Source organism: Fragaria vesca, linkage group LG2, assembly GCF_000184155.1.
Source record: "Fragaria vesca subsp. vesca linkage group LG2, FraVesHawaii_1.0, whole genome shotgun sequence".
Taxonomy (NCBI): domain Eukaryota; kingdom Viridiplantae; phylum Streptophyta; class Magnoliopsida; order Rosales; family Rosaceae; genus Fragaria; species Fragaria vesca.
This window is the reverse complement of record NC_020492.1, coordinates 24147109-24166920: the sequence shown is the minus strand read 5'-3', so window position 1 is coordinate 24166920 and position 19812 is coordinate 24147109. Positions and strand designations below refer to the sequence as shown.

The 19812-nt window shown below is 37.5% G+C and overlaps 3 protein-coding genes, 2 non-coding genes and 1 pseudogene across 5 annotated transcripts; 1 reads left to right on the top strand and 5 right to left on the bottom strand.

Annotated features, from left to right (window-relative positions):
- Positions 1-2279: 2279 nt before the first annotated feature.
- Positions 2280-2351, top strand: TRNAG-UCC. The gene has a single exon. It is a non-coding gene; the product is annotated as a tRNA-Gly (tRNA).
- Positions 2352-2518: 167 nt separating this feature from the next.
- On the bottom strand, positions 2519-4775 carry LOC101298683 (probable L-type lectin-domain containing receptor kinase S.5-like). Its single transcript, XM_004292945.1, has 3 exons — positions 4481-4775; positions 3616-4365; positions 2519-3327 (listed from the first exon to the last, which is right to left on the bottom strand). The coding sequence occupies exons 1-3, from the start codon at positions 4773-4775 to the stop codon at positions 2519-2521; spliced, it is 1854 nt and encodes a 617-aa protein (XP_004292993.1).
- A 1371-nt stretch (positions 4776-6146) lies between these two features.
- Positions 6147-7025, bottom strand: LOC101298393. Its single transcript, XM_004292944.1, has one exon. It carries the CDS (start codon positions 7023-7025, stop codon positions 6147-6149), a length of 879 nt encoding a protein of 292 aa, XP_004292992.1.
- Positions 7026-8407: 1382 nt separating this feature from the next.
- Positions 8408-10549, bottom strand: LOC101298095 (probable polygalacturonase At3g15720-like). Its single transcript, XM_004292943.1, has 7 exons — positions 10418-10549; positions 10079-10219; positions 9521-9950; positions 9337-9418; positions 9051-9159; positions 8845-8961; positions 8408-8728 (listed from the first exon to the last, which is right to left on the bottom strand). Exons 1-7 carry the CDS (start codon positions 10547-10549, stop codon positions 8408-8410), a joined length of 1332 nt encoding a protein of 443 aa, XP_004292991.1.
- Positions 10550-11050: 501 nt separating this feature from the next.
- The window catches only part of LOC101297807, a 9048-nt pseudogene continuing 286 nt past the window's right edge, over positions 11051-19812 (bottom strand).
- TRNAC-GCA lies at positions 17656-17727 on the bottom strand. Its single transcript has one exon. It is a non-coding gene; the product is annotated as a tRNA-Cys (tRNA).

Genomic DNA, 19812 nt, shown 5'->3' with positions numbered 1-19812 from the left:
TTTTTTTTACTTCCTTTTCTTAGGATTAATGCCCCAATTACCGACTCAAAAAAAAAAAATATATATATATATATATGTCTCGATCTTAAAGGACTTATTGTGAATACATGTCTGTTACACTAGTTTTCAGATATAAATTTTCACAGAAGAATTTACAAATCACAAATCAACAAAGTCTGCTGGCAGTGGAGATCGAACTTGAATAGAGTCTCCACCACAAGTCTGCCCTTACCAACTTAATCGTTTTTCATTTCATGTCCTTTAAGATTTAAGTTAGGTTGAGTTCACCTTGCACAATGTTAACATGGGTTCCAAATATCCCAATTTCATGCCTACTTTCATGAGTTACCTGCCAAATCAATTGAGAAGTATGCATCATCTATTTGTTTGCCAAACTTGCAAATACAATTAAGTTGATATTTTCCCTCGAGCACCATGCTTCTATGGACTTTACCGCCACTTAGGGGAATTGAAAATTTTGTAATATGAGAGTGAGTCAAAGTACAAGTTTTCTCAACAAGCAATTAACTTGGTGGGGTTGTCGAGTTATTGCTTGTAATAGTCTTGAATTGTGTGGTGAAATTTTCTAAGGGCTATGGACCATGCTCCTAGCTAGCTCCATGGAAGCTTGAATAAATCAAATATAGTGTCAATTAGCTAAATGACTATTTCCCTTAGTGGTAGGCTGGCTACCAACAAAATTCATGTTGCTTCAATTTCCTAATTCATGTTTAATTTGACTCGAAGCAGGATTAGGACATTTAACCACTCTGAGATGTAGTACGTCCTGTGGATCAATGGGTTTACTAATTCCTAACTCTAACAATAGCCATGTCCCCATAATCTCAAATCAAGTACTTGATTTGACTTAGCCCAAGGCTTGAACATTAATGTCCCCATAATCTTAATGTTAAGGATGCATTTCAGGCTTGAATGTATAGTATAAGCAAAATAATTCATATATAATTAGACTGCAACTCTGTGTTTAGCAATTTGGTGATGAATTGATGATAATATGTGCTTGTTCGTACAGATAGCTCGTGTAGTTTTTTTGTATTTTTTTTTTCCACCTTAATATACACGCATACATTTTTAAGTTTGCAGAGAATCGAACAAACAGTAAGCCAAACCAGAAGCCAGAGCAGAGAGGAAGAGTCACAGTAGATCATAAGAGCAGATACTGTAAAAACCCTAGAATATATATATACTACTAGTTAGAATTCTTTATATATTGTGTTGGGGACGGTCCAAATTTAACTGACCCTTATTTTCTGGTCCAATTCCGGCAGGGACCAGCAGCCAGGGAATGAGAGGAATCAGCATCATCATCGAAGCAATGCATGCAGTAGCAAACATGGCAAAGTTAATACTCGATTGTCAGCTCTTTACACCAACAGATGCCAAGCCAACACAGAAAAACATATCTCATGCTTTCTACGAGTCTACAACCATCCAAGCAAAGATGGCACTCGAATTCAAGCCGTGCGCATACTTCGTACCTTTCTGTATATATACACAGCCTTTTGTTCTCAACTGATTTCAAAGGTATTTGCGACAACACTAGCTAGTGTTTTTCTAGTTAGTTATTGATTATGGAGATGTATCCAATAAATCATACAATACAATGAATCACGAGTTTAGTTAAAATGAATTAATTTAAACTTAATCACTGATCGACCAAGGAGAATTACGTACTCATCAAGAGAATCATAAATAATAATTAATTAACAATCATATTATTCAAAATGGATTAGGAACTGGGTAAGAAATGCAGACAGTGTCCTCCATTTCACATGTTATCTTACATTACGAAAATATCATTTTAGTATCACACATTCATCCTCCCAAACTAACATTAAACCCGAAACTAATTCTACCAGCACTGATTGTTATGTCACTTTAACTAGATCTTTTATTAATGTTTGGCTCCATTTGGGGTTCAAACAGTAACTGTGGCATGGTCCAAAGTCTAAACTAAACCAACAGCATCATCAGAAGAAAGGTCCTCCACCATGGCCTCCCCTATCCTATGACTGTATTCATGAGTTATATAATATATGACACAAGTCATAAGTTGAGTTTCTTCATTGATGCTCACCTTTCACAAGATCTTTAAGTCTCTGTTTTGCATTCCAATCATTTTCGATGTAAGCTTTCTCTGAGCATCTTGATGCCTTTGAAGGATTTTATAGAAATGGGCCACTTGGGCGTCCGTTGAGTTGGACTGGTAACTTTAATGTTTAGTCAGTATTTCAAATATGCTGAGACATCAGCAACAAGCGTCTGTAGTCCAACGGTTAGGATAATTGCCTTCCAAGCAATAGACCCGGGTTCGACTCCCGGCAGACGCATTCTCTCGTTTTCAATTTTTTTTTTTACCCTCTTTCTTTACACAATCACTCTAATTACAACTCTCTCTTTACACTAGCACTCTATGTACATCAGCTAAGTACGTAATTACAACATGTACAATAGTAATCTCAAAAATTTACATCAACTTAAAGATCCTCGTGAAATTCTATATCATCATGGTAGCAGAGTCAAAATTAGTGGTTCTGGGAGCAGAAGAAGATACTGATAGATATACTGCACTAGGCCTTGGCCTTGTATCTGGCAAATCCAGTAGAGGCTCATTTGGGTTCATCAAAATCTGCACCACCTTCCTTATCTTTGGTCTGAGCGTAAAATCTGTGTGCAAGCAAGCAAGGCCAACAATCAATGTCCTCTTCACTTGTTCTTCCTCAAATTTCCCATCAAACACTACTTGATCCACACACTCGAGCAGCTCGTCTTTCGCGTACAAATTCCATACATTTTCTACTAAACTATAGTCGTCGAAGATACCCTTTGATCTTCTCCCACACACCACTTCTAGCACCACCATTCCAAAGCTATAGACATCCGATTCCGGGGTAGCTTTTCCCGCGAACCCTAGCACTTCCGGGGCCAAGTACCCGGGAGTACCGGCTAGGGGAATCGTAAACTCGGGATCTTGTAGCATTAGTCTTGCTAGGCCAAAGTCACCTAGATGAGCGTTGTAATCAGAGTCCAACATCACATTGTTGGGTTTAATGTCTCTGTGTACCACAGGGGTGCCACATTCTTCATGGAGGTACAGCAATGCTGATGCCAAACCTGTTAAGATATTGTACCTTGTTTTCCAATCAAGGATGCCCTTTCCAATGTAACGGTCGAGGCTCCCATTAGGCATGAATTCATAGATCAAGCAACGATTTTCGTTTTCGTTACACCAGCCTTGGAGTTGTACAATGTTCTTGTGCCTTAGGCGCCCAATTGTGCATATTTCTGCAAAGTACTCCCTTTCCCCTGTAATTGTGTTTGACCATATACGACATTACGTTAGTAGGCACAATTATGTAATGAACATGATAGTTTGTTTGATTAGATCTCTACAATGTGATAGCCTAAACACATGACTTAGAAATGTATTCTAGTAAGTAGTAACGCAACTTTCCAAGTACATCGGAGGGCATGCTTTGATACTTCAAGAATTGACCAATACTAACTAAATGATTTTATTCATTACTAATAAGATGGTTGATTTATTTTCTTTTCAGGCATATAAAATGCAGGTAAGAACAGAGCTGATCATACCTTGTTTGGAGGTTGCTGTGATCCTCTTGACAGCAATAGTTTTAGGAGGAACATCAATGTCATCTGGTATGATGCCTTTGTATACAACTCCAAATGCACCTGCCCCAATCAGATTTTCCTTGCTGAAGTTCTGGGTGGCCCTTGAAATTTCCTTGTAACTAAACATTTTAGGGGCATTTACAGCTTTTCTTGTCCTGCTTTCTATGTCTTCTCTCTCATTCCCACCACAGTGATTTCTCTTCACAACTCTCATTATCAAAGGGTAAGTAAAGGCAATCAAAACCAACACACATAGAAAAACAGGCACATCAACAAGCCAAATGTTCCTGGTCTTTCTCTTATGCACTTTGTCATTCCCAGGAGGACTAGGATTTGGCAACTTAAGGGAGGTGAAAACCCAATCCCGGACTTGGTGGCTCTCAGGCAGAGTTCCAGTAGAGGCTGTGAAACCAACATAGACGAAGCTCGGAACAGTACTGTCAAACATGGAGATTGAATGGTTTAAGATGGTGACTAGTGGGTTCTCAGAGTAGCCAGCTGAAACATGGAGGATTTGGTTCCAACCATCATACTCAATACTGAACTTGATGTCTCTTCCACTCTTGAGGTTGATGCCTGAACTGGTGAGACTCTGTATTGCAACTGGGTCCATAATGCTTGTTGTGTCAATGGCAATGTGATTGTCATCTGGATCGAACTCTTGGTTCATGAAAGTGTCTAGCTCAATTCCCAATTGCTTAATCACCCCACCTGATTTTTGGACAGTTTCAAAAAATTAAACGAAGATCAATATGTGAGATGTTTATTAAATTTCATTTGCAACCAGAAATTAAGCTAAAAATAAACCAATATTGAAAGATTGAACCTTCTGTTGATCTGTCTAGGAGTCCAAGAAATGAGCCATAGCTATCAGGAGGAGAAGGACTACTATCCTGAGCAAAAACAAATGCCATTCCATCTCCAGAGCCAGTTGTATTTGCGAAAGCCGAAATCCTGACAGTGAAGGTTGTGGAGAAATAAGAAGACCATGCCGGAACTGGGTACCGATACAAAACCCTCCCAACTTTGTATAACGGTAAAACCGATGAAGAACTTGAGTTGCTCTCTTGTTGTTCTGGTGTGAGACTCAAATACCCTTCACCTGAAGTCACTGATCCCATGCATAGTAAATTACCTTTACTGCTGCAACTTTGAGGAGTGAAGGTGGGGAAGGAGAAGCTGATGGGATCATTCAAGGATGCTTGGTTGTTGTGAATAAGAAGAAATGTAAAGAAGAAGAGTAGAAAAAGCATAGCTGTAGATGAGAGCTACAACCTAAATTAAACAAAGCGGATAATCATATGTGCATATATATAGGGGGATGGAAACTAAAGGTTACTATTATATAAGATATTGTACTTCTCATTTGACCAAGATTGATCTATTTGAATTTTAGGTTGTTCTTAGTTGTTGTTTTCTGCTATTTTTCTTAATTTTGTGTCAAGGTTAATCTTTGAATGGAGTTTTGGGAATGGACTGTTGCAAATTTTAGATGCCATGGTTTGTATTTCGGGCGGCTTATCTAGCAGGAGTTGACTTACATTGTGATGGGTTTATGACCAAGGAAAACTAGCGCAACTCTTGTCCTGCGATACAAAACTCCTTTCAAATCATACTAATTAAGTAATTAGTAGAACAAATTAAAAATCAAATGACCTGATAAAAGTACAATAAGGACAATGCATGTACCCCTAGTTCACCATGCATTGTGATACCTAACTTGCATCAGAAGTAAAAATTTAAGAGAATATGGATGTAGGAGTAAGTGCAAGGGTTACCACAGTGGTATCGAACTTGAGTCGCAAGTGACATGTTAAAGAGATTTTTATATAGGGCAAGCGTACCACGTCGTCAGTGAAAATGCATGGAGTATTAATCATGAGTATTGCATATTAGAAAGACATGGATAACTTTGATTGTAACATAAACTTACTTCCATTGATATGTCCTATCATCACGTGGTATGAACAACCATATCTAAGAAATTTTACACATATTAATGTAATTTATGAAATTATTATGCATTTACAATGTTATGATATTAAATTATTATGCATTTACAATGTTATGATATTATTTCGGCCATGCGGTTGCACCGAATTTAATGTTGTAATTAAATTTTAAAAAAGATTAGAGAAAATGTTATCGTTATTACAAAGTGGATATTCCTTTTATCGATACTCGTCATTAATAATTAATTATCATCCAACAAATCCAAGATGCACGGTACGTAAAATGCATGCATACTATTTAATAAGAACCGCTAAATATCGTAAGTTGTCCTCGTCCATAAATTATACGAACTTAAAATAGAAAACACATCTCAAGAAAAATAAAGGCATTGAAATGACTATTTGTCAATCAATCCATGCCATATTATTCAATCTCATCCAAAAATGTGTCTACATATCGGTACTTCTAGTGACAACCAAGCTCTCTTACAACCTAGAAGACAGAGTAGTACTCGATCTTATTGATCCTAATCCGGCCATCTAGTCTCGGCGTTCATATTTTCGTGCCCAAATGTGCTTGCCATTGATCCGAAACTTTGCGACGCGATTCCCTTTCAAGATCTTATCAACAAGTTTGACAGAAGATAACACCATTTTAGCATACAATGGTTGTTCATCCGAAGGAACATTTTCCATGTCCACATCTTCAACACACCTCTCCATCCCAAGAACATTTGAAAAAAGCTGCTTCACTTCTTCCACTGACACATGAAACCCCCTAGAGAATGTGAGAAACATAGTCTTATCATCGACAGATAACTCAATAGATGGACTCCAGCCCCATAGCCCTCCTGTGGGAGTAAAGTCTGTAACAAATTTAGGCATTACATTGAGGGCACCAAAAACTGGATGTGGAAATCCCGGAATCACAAGGGGCTGCTGTGGATGAATAAACTGTGACAGTATCGGATTCGCACCAGGCAAAACCCTCTGCAAAATATCGGTAAAAATACGAGCACAAACATTAGTGAGAAAATTCTTTACCCCACAGATTGTGGTGTATCTGTTCTGAATGAACATATGGAGTGTGATTTCCTTCTGCGTGAGCGTAGAGGTGAGGATCATTCCACCGTTTGGCACTAGACATAAAAGAGAGCTGTTACTAGTAGTGTGGTCCAAACACCTCAAGCAAAGCACAGCTTCATCAGCCAAGCCATTGACTATGTTGTCAGCAAGCCCCGACATCTTGACTAGGATGTTGCGGTAGTCCTTCTCCAGCCATTGCCATAAGGCCATGACCATAAGAGATTCAGCTGGGTCACGCATGAAGCTCACGACCAATCGAGAGAAGATCTCTCGATCAATCCTATAGAAAGCGTGAAGTTGTTCTTCGGTGACACTATTAGTGGAGGTACTCATTTTGAGACTGAGTGTATGAAGAACAGACAATGAGAATGAGCAAGAATGTCTGTTGCAGGGTGGCATTTATATATTGGAATAGAATTATTTGTCAAATTGAGTAAAAATTTACAATTAGATTATGTGTATGGTGTCAATTAATTTATCATCACATATGGTATAATTTCTGGCACACAGAATCCATATCAGGTAAAACTTTGAAATTCAACTTTTTAGATAAGGATAGGAGGTAATTTATTAGCTCAGGGCTGAAGTGATTCACCTGCATTTATAGTATATCTACGTCAGAAGGTAAGTGTTTATAGATATTCCTTCTATGGTCTTTCTTCTCTTGACATGGGTTTTAAGAATCTGCTAGGGTTAAATTTTGGTGCCATTAGTTTGGTTACTACAAGAACTAGCTAGTTGCATTTCCCTCTAGTCACAATTCAGTTTAGGTGAATCATTGTGATTCATGTTCAAATTTTTTTTGTTAAAGTGAAGTAATTGGATTTTCGTAATCTTTGTATGTAGTTTACTAGATTTTGATTGTCGTCTACGGCCAAATTTTAGTGAAATTTGTTTTTTTTTGTTTTTAATAAAGTGAAATTTGTTTTTTCAGTGCAGAGTTTCAATAGTTTTAAGCTACAAGGGGAAATCAAACATTTAAAAAGTTATTATAAAGTTCCAATTTTGAAGCTTAAATAGGGTCCGCTCTTACATAGGATGATATATATGTACAGAAGAGACGTCCAACATATGAATTGTTATGAACGGTTAAAATTGTATCGTGCATTTACACGTCGTGCATACAATAATTTCTGATATAATTATAATTAAATTCAGGATGTTGACTAGAAGGGAAATATATATCAAGGATTGTTGTAATGGAGCATTAAATAGGATATTACCTGAAATGATATTGTACAATGAACCAATATTATTGACGACGGTGAGGTGGCAATTAACACAGGGCGTGCACGCCCTATCTTGGAGGGCTAAGCTACTAGGCTTAACTTCAGTGAAGGCGGCGAGGTAGCAATTAGCACAGGGCGTGCACCCCCTACCTTAGAGGGCCAGGTTACTAGACTTAACTTCGGTGATGGCGGATTATTATTGGCATCGAGGGACGATGGTTAGTATATACACACACGAACGCGAACAATACTCGTTGGCTTAACAAATAGTATATAGTAAATTCATGTTATTTGAAATTTTGAATTAATATTTTTCATAAGTTTAATGAAAATTAAAACTATAATAACTTGATGTAATTGGAGATTGGACATGTTATTCTTCCTCGACAAAAATACAAGTAGATTCACTCTATATATATAAGGGTACAAAAAGAAGGTTTGCAGATTCGACCATGGTGCCAAAATCGCAATCACTACATCATATAATTAGATCAGAGGCGAGTACGGTGCTAAGAGCGCCTGAGGAGCTGCGTACGGTGCTAAGGGCGGAGGAGCTGGGTACGGTGCTGAGGATGTACTATTGGACAGGCAAGTTACACAGGGCAAGGTGCTGTTAGAAGTTCCATTGATGTTGTAGCATGAGGCATATAGCTCCTCTCCGGGAACATCTGAGGTGATGTTGATGTTGTCCATTACGATGTTGCGACAGCCGGAAAACTGATTGCAGTTGAATATTATCGCATCCTCCTTCGCTGAAGTACCTTTGATATCCATGTACCTCACATCACTTATCTCTACAGCTGAGCTCTACATGCAACAGAGATTCATCAACATTCAACAATATACATGTCAGAATTTTGTATTTGTCAATTATGCATGTATATATAACCGTATAGCATCAGAGACATTGGATCAAAAGTTACCTTGTTTTTGCAACCATGACCTCCGTTACAATAATATTGGTCGATGATAATTGAGTTCTTAGCAGCATGAAGTCTGATTTTCTCAAATGTTATATTCTTGGCGTACCCAGACCCTCCCTATAGAAAATAGGAGAAACAAATTTTAGGGAATTGATAAAACTTAACTTGGCTAAAATATATGTATAGAGCTCTGTGTAGTGCATCACCTGCCATGTCTTGATTCTTACTCCATTTTGAGTTCCACTGAAACTGCAATTTTTCACGTATACATTTTCCACCGTCGCATAAGCCCCATCTTGTCCCAAGCTTCCCACACTGTTTCAAAATCGAGAGAGAATTTAACAAAGTACATCCAGGGTTTAAACTAAAGATCTAGTACGTGTTCTAGCTATAGTTGAGTGTAACCATTAACGTTGGCACAAAGTTAATTTTAAGACATGCATAAAATACCATTCAATTATCTTAAATGTTTCGGTAAAATATGGGACAAACCTAATTCCATGACCTGGGCCACACTTGATGGTGGTAATGTTGAGATTAGAACATCCAGAGTTGATAGCGATACAATCATCACCTGTGGGAAAGCAAAAAATAGTAGTCGGTTCCCTGATCAATAATACTGAAGACGTGCATTGGACAAGAAAAATGGAAATTATGACTAAATAAACCAAATTACCAGTTCCAATATAAGAGGAATGAATATTGACATAGTTCGAGTTTGAGATGTCAATTCCATCGGTGTTTGGACTATCTTCAGGTGCAGTTATAGTGAGATTGGCGACATATACATATCTGCAGTTGCTTATACTAATATGAGCTTTTGGACTATTGACATGAGTGAGTCCAGTCAGTAGAAGGTTATGACATCCTTGGAAGTGTAGAGCCTTTGGTCGATGGCACTTCACCACCTCATCATCATTCTTATGTTTTTCATCTATGTACAGCCTTTGGTGTTCAGCCTTGCTCCACCAAGATGAACCCCGGCCGTCGATTTGTCCCGAACCATTGACAGTGAGATTGTGCACATCCGTAAACGTGAGCCAGACATCGGTTTCACACTCTTTCCAAGCTTCCGGTGTTTCGGGTGCCACCAGCTTCCCCAACACCTGCCCAAACAACAGAAACCAATTAAAACCAAGAGGGTTTTGTAATGATGAGAATGACCAAAAATTGTTCCATTGGTTCTGCGTGCGGGCTGCACATCAATGATATTGTGAATGTAATACTTTCTTACCTGAACATGAACCCTATTTGATTTGCAAGGACCTTTAAATTTCGTAGGCTGCAATAAGAACGTTTTCTCCTCCGGTATTTGAAGTGTTGGTACATCGTAAGTTTCAGCTCCACAAACAGCTTCCCATGCTCTTACAAATGCCTATATGCCACGTTCCAGACAGTTTAAAAATAAAATTAATAATATAAAGGATCCTAATATGGATTACACGATATACTCAAATATGCACATTTGCCTAAATTGACAATGTGACAATATTAACACCTCGGATGACAAATCCTACATCCGAGACGCATACACAGACATATGAATGTAAAAATAGGTATAAGGAAAAGTTACCTGTGAATCATCAGTGTCTCCATCTCCAACAGCATCGTAATCAAGAACACTAAACGTTTGGCCACATACAATTTCGCTTAAATGAGATGAATATGTGTAAAATATCAAAAAGCTCACTAATATGTACTGCATTTTTGTGAGTGGATCGGAAGAAGTAGTAATCTTTAACAGTCAAGACGTTCTGTGGATGTGATTGTAGGTATGTAGAAGAAGCAGGATGAGAGCAATATATATAGTCAGAAAAGGGGAAGGCTTTCGTCAACAAATTAATAGTATGCATCTTCTCTAATATAATTCCTGCGTTGTGCGTTCGTATTAGAATGTCATCACCTTAATTCTTCTAACATTCTTGTATATATCTGGAATTAATAATTGCATGTATATTAATTTGTTTGGTCAACTGAATTAATTGGCTGTTTATATATTGCTAATTGTGAAGTTTGAACAATGAATCTAAGAACGTTTGCTAACTAGTTAACTGGTCTCTTCAAAGTTCAAGTTAATTGGTCAATCTTAATTAAAAATGAAGAAGCTGTTATCCCATGCCCATGACATTATTTCATAATTTTCAGAGAAGATTACACCTTAATTTCCTTACGAAATGATACAACGTACAGAACTAATTAAGCATCACTATTTATTGGAATTATTCCATATTATTGAATTCTGACAATTTATGCATGTCATTCTGATCATTGTAGACAAGGAACATCTGGTGAAGTAAGGGTTGATCTTCCTTGCGCATTTCTGCAATAAGAATGCAATGGCTTTCCAGGCACGGCCGAGCTTAATTAAGGAAATTTGATCCATTACAATGTTGGTGCAGCCTAACTCTGAGCAATCTAATGTTATTCCTTGATCAGAAGCTGATGTTCCTTCAAAGCCACGAAATGTTACATCACTCACCTTCACTGCTTCATTTCCATCAGCATACTGTTGGTTAATTATAATGGGATTCTTAGCATTTTCAAGTGTTATTTGCTCAAAAGATATCGCTCTGGCGTGGCCGTACCCTCCCTGAACAAATAATTAAATTAGTGAATGTGTTCAAAAAGAATTTAATCAGTCAAAATGATCAAATGTGATGATGCACATATTACTTGAAAATACTGATGTAGAAGCTAGATATGTGTTTATATTACCATCCATGTCTTGATTCTTGCACCATTTTCAGAATTGGTAAATCTACAATTCTGAACATGTACTTCTTCAACTATATCCGGAACTCCTTGTTTGCCTAAGCTTCCCACACTGAGCGCACACAAAATGACAAAATATGTTAATTAACATATATATGCCTTGCCTAATTGCAATTTAATTAGTTCATTCCGTCCCAAATCGATTTAGGATTTCTTCCCAAGTAACTTAACTAGTTCAAAAGTTTCTGTTCATGATTTTACGATCGAGTTACGACTAAATTAAGAAGCATCATTCCTTTCTCACATACCTAATACCATGACCCGGTCCACATTGCACACCGGTTATGTTTATAAAGGAGCAGCCGAGCTCCCTTAATCGCAATGCAGTCATCACCTACGTACAGTGATAACATAGTTACAAGACTAATCGAGCCTAAGATTTTCAACCCTACTGATCGACATACTGATGACTAATGATGAGATCAAGAGGAAAAACCCTAAATGAATTACCAGTTGCAATGACAGAATCCCTTATATTTACATGTCTTGACCCAGCGACACTGAAGCCATCGGTGTTGGGGCTTCTTGCAGGTGCACTTATATGAACGTTTGAGACTTGCACACCAGTACAACTGTGCATTGTGATATGAACTCTTGGACTGTCGATAGAAGTAACTCTATGTAGGGTAAGTTGGTCACAATTGTCGAACTGCAGAGCCTGCAACAGTAATTAATTAACATACATAATGTCCTAATTCTGATAACTTGAGGTAACTAATTCATAGCTAAAATATATGATTCTACAAGCAGTGAGCAGTATACAGGTCAGAATAACTTACCGAGGGTGGTTTGATGCCCGTCTGATTTGCGGCCAAAACAGACACACAAAACCCCCGCCAATTAGGAGAGAAACGTTACTGTAGCTGATGCAATTCATACATGTCTGGAATTAAGAAAATATGAAAACGTTAATTAGTTACCTGCTTGTTCCACCAATTTGAACCACGGCCATTGATTTGTCCAGTTCCCATAAGAGTGAGACCCCTCACATTTGAAAAGCATATCCAGCAATCTGCCAAGTTTCTCCATTCATCAAGATGCGAGGGTGCCTCAAGATTCCCTAAAAGCTATAAAAAGGCAAACACATAGCAAATATCTCATATTAATTCTTGCCAAGTCCCGGACATTTATGCTATATTTTGTGGAGAAAACTAATGGCTGTCTTGAGAATAAGATACCCGAATTACGATGCTTCCCTGGCAAGGACCCATAAATTTCAGTGAGTTCAGTAAGAATGATCGTTGTTCTGGAATGATTATGGTTTTTTCACCTGCACCAGTTCCACATGATGTTTGCCATGCCTTCAAGAAACCCTATTATAATTTGTTATACAAATCATAAAACAGATCAGGTCAAGCTAGCTCGGAGTTGAGAAGTAATGTTTAGCTAGATATATGCAGAAAGCCTTTGAACTACGTTGTACAACGATGCTAAATACACCAGTGAAAAATAGTCATCCTTTGTCGAGCTGGAGGTCATTAGCACCTAAATGGATCTTGTGTGTTTAAACTTGGAAAATAAAACCTACGTTATGAAAAGAGGGTATGTACATAAGCATAGTGTTTTGTTTTCTTAACAATGATAGCAAAGTGATAGCAAATCTAGGAATTAATGCAGCCTAGAAAAGAAGAAGGCTAAGGAGATCGAGTTAGTGGTTCAGAACTTCAGATACTTGGGAATCATCAGCTATGCCATCTTCGGCTGCACCGAAATCTAGCACATTAAAATCGCCAAATCCAATGTGAAAAGTAGAGGAAGCAAGGAGCAACATTAGAAAGGAAACTGAAGTCAAGTCCTGCACAAATGAAAATAGAAACTTTCAGTACACCCGAATATAGATGCAATTTAGCTGCGTAAGTATATATAATGGAATACATGTTAAAACGTAAAATGTAAGATGGACTGTGTAGGTGTGTGTGTGCTTAATTGATGTTTAAGATAGCTAGGGTTCCTCACCATATTATATCGGTAGTATTATATGCAGCCAACAAAATGATTTAACACATCTATAATTCAATTTTCTTAACTTCGATAGATATATCCTAGCCTGCTACTCTCTTCCATTACCTTCCTATATAGAGCTTTAATTTTCCTGGGATTGTTAGAGTCTGTAATTTTCCCTTATTGACCATTAATGCCTTAGATCCTAGCCAATTAGGTTGATTAGATTTTTGATTCGTTATTTGGATAGGATTGGATAATCATATAATCTGACGTGCATTTTGTGTCTCTCTCTTTGACATCTGAAGTCAACTTTTTTGTGTTTTGTAATCCCCCTCCATCCATTCACATCTATTAGTGAATCCATGACCTCCGTTGCTTTTACAAATATCCAACAGGCTGCAGCTCACAAGAAATTTTAGCATGCATTTTGATCATTATCTTTCAGTTTTTTTCTTTGTTTTGAAATCTTTCAGTTAAACATGTTCCAAATATGAAAGAAATAGTATCTTTGGGTAAGTTTTGGTTGTATATCAATCTGATCAGAGTAATTAGTGAATCCAAAAATATCTTATCTTCAAATTTCTTTTTCTTTTTTTGTACACATCAAATTTGTTCATTATGTTTTCTTATGATAATGAAATTTGTTCATTATTTCGGACGGCCAATTGAATTAGAATCCAGTATTTATAAATGGTGGTATTAGTACGGCCGGTAAATTAATTCCATGGCCGATGTTTACAAAGTCTGATAAACCCTTTCCTCCCTCATACTCACCAACATCTTTTCTTTTGGGTTGAAAGTCGAAAGGCTTTACATGCAATTCGTTATTGATAAAGGGGGAGTACATGTTACATAGAAACAAATGCGACTTCCAAAACATGGAAGCAGCCAAATTGATAGTACATGCAACAGTAACCATATAATAGAGATCTGTATCACTGCTTTTTCAAGCAAGGAACATCAGGTGTAGTAAAGCTTGATCTTCCATTCGCATTCTCACAGTAAGAATAGGTTGGCCTTCCAGGAATCATTGAAGATATGTTGACATGATCCATTACAATATTGGTGCACCACAGGTTAGAGCACTTGAGTATTATTGCTTCATTGGAAGCTGATGTTCCTCGGAAACCCCTGAATGTTATGTCACTCACCTTAATCTCTCCGTTGCCAGCGTGCCAGCGACTGAAGTAGTATTGGTCAATAATAATTGGATTTCTAGTCTGTACAAGTCTGATATTACTGAACGAAATCCCTCTAATATACCCATTACATCCTCCCTGCATATTTCAAGTACAACGAATAAGAGAAATGATATGGCTGGCATACATCTGATCTTATTTGGGATATGTTAGCTAGATAGAGGTATAAAGTACGTACGTACCCTAAATGTTTTGATTCTTGCACCATTCTGAGTTCCGTAAAAGACAACATTCCTAACGCTCACTTCTTCAACTCTATCATTAGGATGTCTTCCCAAACTTCCCACACTAAGAGCATACATGCATACATATACGAAATTGTATCAAATTCATAGCTTAATTCTAGAGAAGTGCTAACTCTGATTACTTTCAGTTTGCCATTCTACGCATACAGTGACTTATTACAGCTTAAGTACATACCTAATACCATGACCTGGTCCACATGCTACACGACTTATGTTTACAAAGGAGCAGCCGCTCTTAAGTGCAATGCAGTCATCACCTGAATTAAGCGATTATAGTCATCCGATTTATGCATGATAATAGAACAAAACCAATTTGAATTAAACACACTCCCTTATAACTGACTTAAGAACAGGATACTATATTAGATTACCAGTTTTAATGACAGAGTTGAATATATTTACTCGCATCGACCCATAGAGAACAATTCCATCAGTGTTGGGGCTATATTCAGGTGCATATACATGAACGCTTGAGATATCTACACCATTGGAACCATGTATCATGATATGCTTATTCGGGCTGTTGAGAGAAGTAAATCCACTAAGGGCAAGTTCATCGCAGTAGCGGAATCGTAGAGCCTGCAGAAGTATAACATATTTTTTCTCAAAATGTATTATTTCATGGCATTACTGATCAAGAAGAAAGCAAGCGATTCAAGAAGAAAATACTAGGCAAATTGTAGGCAAGTGCTTGATCTCTACAAAAGGAAAATATGAAAGGAAGCAATTCAAGAATACGTTTTACTAGAAAAAAAAAAAAAAAATTACATACCGCGGGTGCTGCAAAATTAGTCCCCTGGATGCGAACAGCACATATATACACACAAAAAAGAATCTCAGATGTGTTGAAGTAGTATTTTACTTTTGTAAAAGTAATACCATAAACACTAGTATTACTAATTGCATTACCGTCGTGTAGTTAGTTATTTGAGGCTTTTGCCTCCACCAAATTGAACCCTTGCCATCTATAACTCCTGCTCCTTTGATGGTGAGACCTTTAACATTTTGGAAGCCCAGCCAGCTTCCCAATTCGCATCCCGTCCACTCACCAATCGTCGAAGGTGCCTCAATGCTTCCATCAACCTGATCGATAACAGTTTACAATACTAACGTAATTAGAAACAAAAATCAGCCAATGACATCTGTGCATGTTCATTCTTGCAGACAATGAGAAACAAAACAAATAGAATTTACCTGAATTACAATATTTTTTGAGTTACAAGGGCCGTCGAATTGCACTGGTTTCACCATGTATTTTCTACCGATTGGGATGTTTAGGGTTTGTATTTCTCCAACAGCACCACATGCTCTTTGCCAGGCATCAAGAAAAGCCTTCATGCATTACATAAATCATCATAATGAGTCCAATATATTAATATAACTATTTACCTGACTCAAATATCATATACTGAATATGCAAATTTTCTTAGCAGTTAAAAGCTAGAAAAGAGATAGTCCAGATTTTTTACTCGAGAATCATCATTTAGTCCATTCCCAGTCGCACCAAAATCTCGCACATCGAAAGTGCCGTTTTGGCCATATCCAATGTCAAAAGTAGATGATAAAGCAATGACCAGAAACAGAAAGGTAATTGAGGATCGCTCCTGCAAAAGGTATATAATGTTGAGATCATTTACGGTATATATTCCTACTACTAGAGAAATCTAGCTAGCCAGTAACTAATGACTCACCATTTTCAGTAGATATATGCAGCTGATTGATGGATAGAAATTGAGTATATGAATAAAATTGATTTCAGAGACTAAATGACTTTCTTATATATATATAGCCTCACAAGAATGGATTATGACATTTCTTTGCTGGGTGACAATTAATGGTCAGGATTTATAAATTCAAGGCATATATCCTACAATATTTATGCCTTCTGCTGTTTCACTTGCTTTCTAGAGCAGAAAGAAGATCATAAGAGTAACAGAAAAAAATATATACTCTTATTTTGATACTTTATTTAATATATGGTTGCGATTCATTTTTGGGTACAAACTTTTTCTTTTTTTTTAACCTTTGTGTGAAGGATAGGAGCACTTTGTAACAACGAACAACCAACAACTACTCTTTATCATTTTCCTGTCTCACTGAAAGATTATACATGTGATATGGAAGAACAAAGGAAAATAAGTTTTAGCATCTGCTGGATTCTTCTACTTGCATTGGAAAAACAAAACTGAAAATCCCAGCCAGGATTTGGATTTCCATGTTGAGCTTGTATGCAAGGGTGATAAAGTATGGTCATAAAAGCCAATGGAAAAGAGGAAAGGAGAAGGGCCACATCTTAAACAGTTAAGCTAAACGTAGTTAATTAGTAAATTCTCCCAATTCAAAGCTTCTGCCAAACTTTTAGAGCAAATATTGTTGCAATCACAAACCTAATTAAGTCATATATATCAGCATGTTATATAGATATGTCAAGTATTATCATATAATTGATTTCACTGTTTGCCTATGCTTGTTTGTGAATGCAAACCTAAGCTTGTTTCAGATCAAACCGATGGTAGTTTTTGGCTTGTGTACTCTTTGTTACAAAACAAATGGTAAATATAGATTTCCTCCTTTGTTAAGTGGAAAATGGTAGTATTTAGCTTGTGTACTCTTTGTTACAAAATGGTAAAAAGAGGATGAAAATATTAAAAAGGGCCCAACCGGGTTCGAACCGGTGACCTCTTGATCTGCAGTCAAATGCTCTACCACTGAGCTATAGACCCATTTTGATTGTTAAGCTAACTATTTACATATCCTAATCCATCTAGTCAAGAATGTACACGTTTATAAGGGTTTTGTAAGAAAGCCCACACATGCAGCAATATATTTATGCACCATAGTAAGAACACAAGGAGAAGCAAGAGATGAAATGTGATTGCATGTCAGTGAAAGTAGTTCTGTGCTTCTATTTCTCAGTTATTGAAATGGAAAGTATGGAAAATTGCATGGTCTTATTTTCTGATACACTTACATTTCTAAATCTAATATATATTTTGGGGAAAACGTACAATTGTACAACATCTGATTTGGTTTCTGTCTTACCGGTTTAACTGATATATGCAATCTCTATAACCCTGGCCTTCTCGCTTGCAATTGCAACCTCCTGTCTGCCTTTGTTTATAACCTCTCTCGTGCAAAATATACTCTTTATACGAAAATTATTCCCTGCACTAGTCGTGCAGCTGCCCTAGGCATTAGAACCGTCCAATTTGAAACGTGGACCATTTTTCTAATAAGGACGTTAATTGACGTTAGTTGCCGTTTGGAGACTTTTAGGTGGGCGAGTGAGAGTGGAGAAAGGGGGGATCCGGATCCTCTCCTCATAATTCTCTGCTAATACTTCTAATACTTCCTCATAAATGAATCTGGACCATCCAATCTTAATGGATGGCCAGGATTTCTCTTGCTTTGTTTGTAGAGATATTTTCGTCTATCTTCCTCTTCCCAAATTCTCGTCTAAATTTCTCATCTATTCTCTCCCATCTCTCTCTCTCTCGTCCCTCTCTCACCCCAACCCCAAAGCTCATATCTTTCACCACATAAATCCTATTGCATATAATTTTATCACCTATCTGTTGTTCGACTCGATTCAGCAGCCAAAAGAGGAAGAATGCTGGGATGGGTCTCGAGGAACATATGTTTGTCTCTCAATGGAAAAAGCTATGTTCTTTGTTTACTGGGTTTATGTGTCATGAGAAAGACCGGTTCTTGTGGTGTTATGGAAACGAGAAAATCGTGTTATTAGAGGTTATTAGAGATCCCAGCTTGTTAATACGCTGCAACTGAAGCCATATATGATTTGTGATGAAGAAAAAACTGTTATATGAGAATGAGAATTAAAACTATAAAGAAAATATTTTATAGCCAAGTCGTTCTTTATCAAATTGAACAGTCATCTTGAAGAGATGAAGGATACTGATCAAAGACTGAACATATAAAACTAATTAACTATCTTCATTTAGGTATCGTCTCCAATACCAATATCAACCCAGAATTCATCTTCATTAACATTTGTGAATCATCTCCAAAAAGTGTCCCTTTAGTGGTGTTTAGAGTAAGACTGATGTTCTCTGGTCTAAGGCAATCAAATTCAAGTCCTTTTCCTAAGAGCAATCACAGTCTTCATCCGGTTGAACTACTTCCAACACCGACATCGATCGAATCCGGAGTCGAAAACCTGATCCAGAAGCTTTACAGAAACATGAACTCAATCCAGACGATTACCGATTCCAGACACGCACCGACCCCCGGTCTGACCTTCGATTCCTGACACATGCAACTCAAATCTGCGTTCGCTCTTCTCCGAAGACGCCCTGAGATCTACTATGGTCCTCAAATCTCCCTTCTCCTCAAATCAATTATGACCGGTTCTGGTCGTCGAGATGTCTGAGATGCCATTATATTGAAAACTTTATCATTACTACCACCGCTGCGCTCTCCCATGGAGAGAATTCGAAAGAGAGAGAAGAGAGAGATGAGAGACAGATCGAAGGTGTGAATGTGACCGTGTGAGTGAAATTTGAGAAACGGGTTTGAGAATGGAGAATTTGAGATAATGAGGAAGAGAACGGGATAGACGAAAATATCTCTACAAACAAAGCAAGAGAAATCCTGGCCATCCATTAAAATTGGATGGTCCAGATTCATTTATGAGGAAGTATTAGCAGAGAATTATGAGGAGAGGATCCGGATCCCTAATAAACCTCTGCTAATACTGCCTCATAAAAAGATCTCGGCCGTCTATTCTCAATGGATGGCCAGGATTACACTTACATTCTTCTACGTGATATTATCCTCTCTCTCTCTCT